Source organism: Athene cunicularia (assembly GCF_003259725.1).
Source record: "Athene cunicularia isolate RWA chromosome 1 unlocalized genomic scaffold, athCun1 chr1_part1, whole genome shotgun sequence".
Classification (NCBI taxonomy): Eukaryota; Metazoa; Chordata; class Aves; order Strigiformes; family Strigidae; genus Athene; species Athene cunicularia.
Window position 1 is genome coordinate 81,990,041 of NW_020799091.1, and position 9,147 is coordinate 81,999,187.

The 9,147-nt window shown below is 45.8% G+C and overlaps 1 protein-coding gene across 1 annotated transcript in view; it reads left to right on the forward strand.

Annotated features, from left to right (window-relative positions):
- Positions 1-1,278, forward strand: part of RAI2 (retinoic acid induced 2) — a 9,232-nt gene extending 7,954 nt beyond the window's left edge. Inside the window, exon 3 of the mRNA XM_026846243.1 lies at positions 6-1,278. Within this exon, the coding sequence (XP_026702044.1) occupies positions 6-884 (879 nt within the window). The 3' untranslated portion in view covers positions 885-1,278. The remainder of the gene's footprint in view (positions 1-5) is intronic.
- Positions 1,279-9,147: the final 7,869 nt, after the last annotated feature.

Genomic DNA, 9,147 nt, shown 5'->3' on the forward strand with positions numbered 1-9,147 from the left:
GACAGGTCCCCATCCCCGTGCCCCACAGCGCCGAGGCCAAGGCAGCCCCCGACCTGCCCAAGCCACCGCTTTTCACCCCCAACTCCTGCAAAGGTACCCAGACCCCCCTGGAGAAGGAGGAGACAAAGCCTTTTGACCTCCTCCACCCACGGGAGTTTCCCCAGCTGAGCCGCCACACCGTCATCAAGATGGGCGGCGAGAACGAGGCGCTGGACCTCTCCATGAAAGGGCCACCTGTGCCCCGGGCCAGCGAGGCTGCCCCACCACCGCCGCCCGAGGACGGGGCCCTGGACCTGTCCCTCGCCTCTTGCCGTAAGCCGGGGGGACCCCACGGGGAGGCAGCCAGCACCAGCCCTGCCACCGCTGCTGAGGCGGGTGCTCACCCTGCGCAGGACAAGCTCCCCGGCCCAGCCGCCCCCTTCGCCCCCTGCAAGCCCCAGGAGGCGTCGGGCAAGGTGGAGGGCAGGGGGGCAAGCAGCGGGCCGGCTGAGCTGCTGCGACAGCCGCAGAAGTGGCTGGTGGAGCAGGCGGGCAGGGCGGGCTGCGAGCCCAAGGCCGGCAACAACATCGAGATCGTCAGCACCTCGCAGACAGCCAAAGTCATCGTCTCCGTCAAGGACGCCGTGCCCACCATCTTCTGCGGCAAGATCAAGGGCCTGTCCGGGGTCTCCACCAAAAACTTTTCCTTCAAAAGGGACCTGCCCCAGGACTCGGTGCTGCAGTGCTATGACGTGAAGAGCCCGCCCGAGCCCCGGGACAGCGCTGAGGCCCTCAGGAAACCCGTCAAAAACAGGAGCGTAAAGCTAAAGAAAATGAACTCGCCGGAGATACATATTCTTCCAATCAAGAAGCAACGGCTCGCTGCCTTTTTTCCAAGAAAGTAAATTATGGGTTTTTAGAATTTTAAGATTATTATGAGAAGAAGAAAAAAAACTAATAAAAAAGATGCACTTGGTTTTAAACTCATTTAAAACTTTAAACTATCTTTGTAAGTTATTTTTGGGGGAAGGGGGAGAGGATTGGATGTAGAGTCCCTATAAGCTGGGTTGGTTTTTCTTTTTCCTTTCCTTTTTTTTGTTATCAAATTTTGACTTTTCATGGGAAACTGAATAAAAAGCAACCTATTTTTCAAGCAGATTGCACATTTTGCAGCTTTAATGGAGTAATGGATGAGTCAGAGTGGTAAGAGCTATTTTCACTGCCATAAAGTGCTTTGATGATGTAATTCTTCATAACGGTTGGAATGGAAATTTCAAAATAAATGTTTGTACGTGCTAATTGGTTGTGGCATTTTTTGTCATTTCTGAATCACTTTCAGTGTACAGAGAAGGTTTTGCAAAAAGTCTGTAAACTGTAAAGCGCCACAACTGACTTGTGATGAGCCTAAAATGTTAAGAAAAAATAGCAGGCTAAGAAAAATTATATTGTCCCACAGCACTGTCGGCGAGCACGTCACAACAGCCGCTAATGATGCGCCCAAACGAGCTTCCAGAGGAGCAAGAGCAAGTGAGTGGTAAAGCCCAGTGTGCACCTAATGCCACCTTCATTGCGGGAAACCCCTAGGAAACCATCTTAAAATATTAAGTGATATTAACAGTCATTTAAAAGAGAAATACCTAAAAGTCAGGGGAATTTGGTTGCTGGAGGGTGGGAAGGGAAGGAAAAGTCACATAATTTTTCCCAGCCTGGCTACAGATATATGGAAAAGTTGTTTATTGTTAGTTTTCTAGGTTTCTTTGATGGCTGAAATCAATGCACGTGAAAGAGCAGAACTGTAACTTTTATCACTCGGCAGTGTACAAGCCACCCACGTCAATGGAGAAATGTGAATGTACAATGAAAATAAAAGTTTTGGTAGGTTATGGTTTTGCACTTGTGTATGGAAATGAGCTGGAGATGCATTGTTGTCTTGTCAGCTTTTAAGTTCACATGGCTCATTTGTAAAAACCTGTCCCAACAGAAGGACAAACGTGAGAGCAGGAGAACAATTTTTGGTGAGCACTGCCTTTTTTGTGGTTATACCTGTTCCACAGAAAACTTCTTTATCATTATTATTTCAAATGACATGTCCCTAGTACCGCACCAATACTGTCTAAATAAAAAAAAGCCATTGTAGACCCATCAGCTGGATGCTGTCACACGCTAACTATGCTTTCCTTTACCTAGCTGTAGCCAAGCTACTTCCAAGGCTCCTCTTGGCCAGTTTTGGGAAAGTTGTTGCAGTTGTTTGTGCAATAAAAAGTTGCCAAAAAAAGCAGCTTCAGGGTTAGAAGTCTAATAACACCTTAGGCACCAGTGTCACGCCAAAATCTATTGAAACTTTTGATGCCAGCAGACACCAATTCACTATGCAGAAAATGCATCTGCATTAGGTGATTAGGAGAGACATGCTCTCTGTTTTCTTGGGCTGAAGGATCACTGCCCTATGGCTTCATATGAAAATGGAGGACTTTCACATAAGTGTAACATCAAATTCCATCAAACTTGCTTTTTAAGTGGTTTTAAAGCCTTTTATTTTTCCCAAAGCTGGCAGAACCAACAATGTTCAGAAGCACGTAAAGTGTTGATGGATTCATTAATGTTTAGTCATCTGACTATTTTTTAAATATTTTTTTTCTTAATTGAAAATACTCTGCTACTTTGTTTTGCTCCTTCCAAGAAACCATGCTGATGAAATGTGTCATCTTCGGGTTAGTGCAGTGCAGAGACTCAGGATTTCAACATCCCTTGTGTTGTTGGAAGGCAGCAAAGCTGAGCTACATGAGCGTGCAAACTAGACCCAAACGAGACGTGAACAACGTGTGGCAATAATGGGATAAGTGGCTTCTCCCTTAACACTTTGGGACAGCCATGCCAGTTGTCACTGTCCCACTTTCTTCATCTGGGCCTGTTCCAGAGTGTCAAAGACCTTCTGAAAATCTAGTTTTTCCCAGGGCTACACCAGATTATTTAAAAAGAAGGTCACAGCATTAGCTGCTGTCATTGTCATTTCGCAGTTGACAGAAGCAAGCTTAAAAAAAAATTCCCAGAAATTTATTTTGATTTTTGTTTTAAAAAGTATGTGCTGCTCACACTGGTGGTTACATCTGCTGCACCAACTGCCCCGTTCGCTGCTGTCCTCATGTGAGCATCATCCCCCACAGCATCCTTGGCAGGTGGAGGGGGAGTGTCCAGCCACTGTGCACCCCTCCTGCCAGCCACAGGGCACCTGCGACAGGTGGAGCAGTGCCTGTTGGTGACACTGGTTGCAGGGCCTGAGGTTTTTCCCTCCTCTCCTTTACAGGCCTTTACAAGGAGCTCTTAGTGCTCCCAGGTTAACTTCAATGCCCAGGCTACCTCCCGGCCTGCTCTGTGCACAGTGGTCTGGTTTAACTGAATTTAGACCACAAGCCCCAGAAACCCTGACAACAAATTAGACTAAATCAGCATTAGGCCATTATAAACCCATAGAAGCACTGTCAAAACACCGATGCCTATGGGCAACTAATTCAGTTTAAAGCCAACTGGTCGGGGTTGTAGAGGCAGACCAGACCAGCAGCCATGCAGCTGCATCTTTCCCCAGGCCATTACAAGAGTAAATGCAACCTCCCCACTGTGAAACAGGGCTGAGGAAAAGCAGAGCAGACTCCAACTGTCCTAGTACCCCCTTTGCCTTGCCCAGGACCAGCCTCCCCGATTTATGGGGCTGTCTCCAGAAGGACCAAGCTCCATGGCACTGCTAGTCACCATGGATGTCCCCCACAATGCGACACAGGCTAGAACCACCCCACTAGAAATGGATGGATAGAGCAGACTGGGCTCATCTGCCCCACTGCCTGGCTTTCCCATTGCTTAAATTGGAATGGTGGGGCAAGGATATTGTGAAAGGCATCTTTGTGGGAAGTCTTAGGGCAGCTCCCACTCCCCCCCTGCTACCCTTTCATGCAACTGCTGCATTCAAGGCTGTGCCATGGATAGAGGAGCCACGCACTGACACCTCTCCTGATGCTTAACTCCGTTGGGCAAATGACACTAAGTAGGGACCATTTGCCTCCCACCACCCCTCATGTGTGAAGCACAAGACCTACATGCCATTGGCATGGGGGAGAAGTGGCCACTGAACAAGGTACTTAATTACACCAAGACTGAGCACTTCCACCTCCTCCTCCTCGCCTCTAGCAGCAATTACAGATTTTGTATATTGAGCCATTAATTTTCTACAGGGCTACATTTTAACTGCTTCTAAAACTTCTGTATGAGGAGAAGGACGTGGAGCAGCACTCATGATATATGGAGCTTCCATTTCTGGTGGCTGTTAATGGAGACATTAATACCTCTTGTGAAGCTGAAGGGAAAGTCATTAAGCTGTAATGGTAGGAGGAAGATGTTTTACAATGATGGGTATATGCAAGGGGGGGAGAGAGAGAGAGAGAGTGAGGAGCAGTGCAGACCCTCAAGGGCACCTCTTGTTGACTCCAAGCTTCGACTTGAACTTTGGGTGTGGGAGTTTATTAGGGGCTGGGTAAGAGGGGAGAGGGTTTCAGGGGTCCTCTCTGCTCTCTTCCTTCCATAAGGCAGGGGCTTTGCAGGGAGCCAGACACTGACTCTGAGGATGGGAGCAGGGCTGCGTGTCAGCCTCAGGTGTGGGAGAGCTCAGATGCACCAGCCTGAACCTTTCCTTTGCCAGGCAGCTGGTCCCCTTCTCCTACGCTGCCCAAGGCATGAACCCGGGACCAGGCTTCGGCACACAGAGTTAGCCATTAGCAACAGAAATGAATCCAAAAGAATGAGCAGCTTCTCCGCCAGAGAACATACCTGGACTGGGCAGCTTTCAGACTGACAGAACAGACAAGCAGTCGGGTAAGAAGCAGCAATTATGAGTGCAAGGAAGAGGTGGAGAATGAGGAGATGAAAGCAGGCAGTGGAAGTGAAGAGCCACCCCAGGCCTGTTAGCATTGCACCTTTATTAAAGTTATCAAGCAACCAGCCAGAGAACAAAAGGGAGAGGCAAAACTGCATCCCTTGGCCATGAGCAGGTGACAGAGAAAAGGAAGGTGTCAGCTTCAGAGAGAAGGCGGCTCCAGGGCCACACAGTTTAGCAAGAGTGGGAAGAAAGGTGAGCACTGAGCAGGTCATGCTTTCTTGGGCTGAAGGCAGCTGAGAAGCGAGGGTGGGGGGGTACCATCCATCAGATCACACCTGCGCACAGGGAGCACACAAGGGAGCGTGACCTTCCTGCTCCTGCTCTGGCGCAGCAGGTGACAGGGAAGAGCAGCAGCAAACCCAGCCAGGCAGGAAGGAGAGGCAAAGAACAGCGAAGGCCTCCATTTCTGCGTATCACAGGCCTGAAGTAACATGTCTGACCCAGGCTCTCCTACCATCCATGCTCGTATCTGCTATAAAATTGATATGCCGATGTGTCTCCCAATCAGTGCCAATTTTTCTTTTTTAATCACTTCTACCCATTTTCTGCTCAGCCCGCCCAGAGCACCAGGATGATTACACCATTTTGTACATCCCTGCAGAGGTTTGACCTACAGGAGCTCAAGGAGCAGCTTCATGCACTTTTTGCCAAGAAAGCTTTCAGGGGAAACTAGCTGGCACAGAAGTGGGCACCAAGCACCAGAGGGAGAAATTCAGAGAAGTCTGTGCCCCTTCACTTGCACAGAGGCACCTCAGGACAGCGATCCGACAACAATAAGCAACTCGTTAACAGTCCTCATGAAGAATCTTAAGACAATGAAAATAGCATAAAACAACATTGCATAATATCCTGGTACCAGATGTTTTAGTTTCTTTTTGTGCTGAAGTTTATAAAAATATGCTGCAGGGCTCAGTCAGAGACCTCGTTTTCCTCTGGCTGGGATCAGTTCCGGCCTTCCCAAGTGCAGCCAGCCTGCCACTACAACATTAATGACGTTAATTTGTGCAATTCACTTTTTTTACTCACCTTTCACTTTTTTTCCCAATGCTTCCCCCTCCTCTTATTTAAAGTTGCGTTTCTCTTAGAGTATACAACGTACTCTTAATGCTGAAGTATGCAATTCAGAGCACTCTGGGTCAGTCCTTCACACACAAGCAAATCCCCTAATTTTAGTGCGGAAAACATATTTTCCACAGTTGTTAAAATCCTGGTATTGCAGCTCTGAGAGGAAAATCCATTCTGCTGTTAACCATCTGAAACTTTCTTCATGTTTGGGAAGAAAAATTACTAATTGCTAAAATATTTAGCACTGTTTTGTGCCCATATACCCCAAAGCTCTCACAGAATAACAACATAATATCCTGGTATTGAAATTACTAGGATACTTTCAAACAAAGAGGGGAAAATTAAAAGAGAAAATGGCAGGGTACAACCTAATCAAATATCTGGAAGGGAGCACTATTTTCCAGGTAAAAACATTTGTTTTCAGTGTTAAGAAGGGCATGTTTCCAGTGAAGTGCTGGCAACAGATACATCTCATCCCTTCGTCAGCCTATGCCCGCCCCCCCCTTGCTCCTGGGATTACTAATATTCCTTAGCCCACAGCTGTCTCAAAATAGTCACATTTTCTGCATTGTTTCAATATCATCCTTCCCACCACATCCTCATCAACAGAGTTCCTCTTTCTTTGCTTAAGAACTGAAGATAGGCAATGTTTTGTCCCTGTCTGGCATCTCGCAGACCAAGGATGTGTCACTGTGACACAAAACATGACGGTCCTTTCAGAAGCTTACATACTGCAAGAAAACCCCTAGAAGTCCCATCAGTAAGCAATTAGAAAGCTATTAGATTTTGAGGCTTCTGATACACAAGTAATTTCTCGTTTACTGAGAAAAAAAACAAACCCTGCCTGCATTCACAGTTATAAAGGTATCAAGTGGGTTTTTCATTCTTTAAACAAATATTTCAAAGTACCTTGAAAGCTTGGTCCAGCATACAGAGCATGGTCCAGCGTATGAAAGCACGTGCCTGCCCTTCAGAGACACTACACAGCTCAACCATTATGGCACAAAGCCACCACACTTGATTGTAAACCCTGATGTTGCATATGCCACACTCACCTAGCACCACCATATTCATGCACAGGGGTGTCGGAATGGGGTTAAAAAAGACGCACAGAATAATTAAGTGCTTGTGGTACACCTTTTGCCACTTAAAATGACATATTCAACAGCGCTCTAACTGTGCAACAACGAAGATCTAGAAGTACTCTCTATGGATAGACTTCTTGGGATAGATATTCTGGACATCTGGACTGTCAAGCGAGACCCCTTGTGTGGTAGACCATGGGATCTGGCCAGCATTTCTTGGTTAGTACAATGTGCACCTGAACATTTCCTTCTGAATGGCAACTAGGCCTTTCAATGAAGGACTCAAGTAAGGGGACTGTTCCATCTTGCAACAAACAGCACTTTAGGTGGGGAATTAGCTCACATGCTGAAGTTAAATGAGACAGGTATTGAGGCTCTTATGATAGACACTGGAAATCTAGTCAATAAAACTATTAGAGGCAGCAGAGCTATTCATCCCTTTGTAAAGCAGATGCTGGTATCTGGTCAGGTCACTCGTATACCCTCAACTTGGTCACCTAGACCTCCATGAACTACAGTGAGAGAGAGTCTAGACAACTATGATATAAAGACATGAAGTTATATGAAATTAAACCCAATCTGGTATTCCTATGCTTTGGCTCCTTAACTGCTCTGGCTTTAAAAGAAGTTAGATCAAGAGGGAATTGGTAGCAGCAGCTCATTCAATTAGGAAGAAACAATTTAAGGACAAAGGGAGGATGGCCCAAGAATTGGGTAGGCAATTACAAGGATTCAACCCATGTTTTCAGATTAAATCACATCAAGATAAAGTATTTCACGCCCCTGACATGGTTCAAAATGTTAATTCTAACTTACCTCTTTAAAATCACAGCTCAACACAGTCAAAGATGTTAATCCCAACTCAACAGTCAGTGCATCCAAATCTGAAACAGTTTAAATTAGTATACCCACCTGGTTTTCTCCTTTCTATTTTTCCATTACTTCATTATTCATATATTTTCCTTTCCATGTTTATTGCACACAAACCCTACCACCCATCCCAGGTTTCCATCTCTGTTTTCTTTCAAAAGTTAAATTTTTCCCCAACCTGTTCATTTCCTGTAGCCAAACACCACTCAGGCAAAGACAGTTTACAATTAATACACTACAGTGAATGAAAAGATGTATGAAAGTAATATGGTCCCTTTGGCTGAGCTGATCTTTTGAAAATAAAGAAACAGCTGACAGCATTAATTATGAAAAAAAAACAAACAAACAAAACCAAACAACCAAACCAAACAAACCACACAACAAACCAACAAAAACCCCCCAAACTAAAACGAACCAACCAACTAAACCCCCAGCTCCCCACCATCACACCTAGTAAGAGGTATGTCCCAAGTACGTTACAATGACCTATCTAGTACCTCACTCCTACAGCACAAGCATAAACCAAAGGTAGACTAAAACTGAGCATTTATTTATTAATTCCTCCCTCCCCACTATTTTTGTTCATGTAAGCACAGGGACTTAGAAAAGAAAGACAGACTGACAGATAGACTTTGTAGACCACACCTTGAGGAACATCACCCAGATGAGAAGCATCTGTTCATAACAGAGTACCACCAACATTCCCAGGCAAGGACTGAAATCGGTAGCAATAGTTGGTACCTACATCAAAGATAGAGCACACAAGCTGCAGAGGCGTTTTCTTATTTTTCAAAACACACTGGAGTAAGAAGCACATGCAAAGATGCTTCCCTCCGAAGGGTCTCCAATGAGAGGAAGACCTGTTTGGCAGCACTGTTTTGGAGAGATGGAAGTTGAGGGAAGAAGGGTTCAGACTGTTTGAAAACACCAGTCTTAGGGAACTAGACAGCATTAGTACAATTGCTTGGGGAAACAGAGTGACTCTATAACTACTGAAAAAACCCTAAATATGGGGAAGGGAGAAACATAGTAAAATTATAGCCTCTTGCATTTGAGCATCAGACTTTCTAAGGTGTGCCTTCGTTCATCAAAAATTTTCCCAATGCCTTGCCAGTTGCCTCAGCTTCCACCTGGGAGGGTAGATGAGTCTTTGTCTTTCCAGTTCTTGACCTCAGTGCTGAGACTGCCAATGCAGGGTAATGGCAATTATCGTGGTGGTTTTGT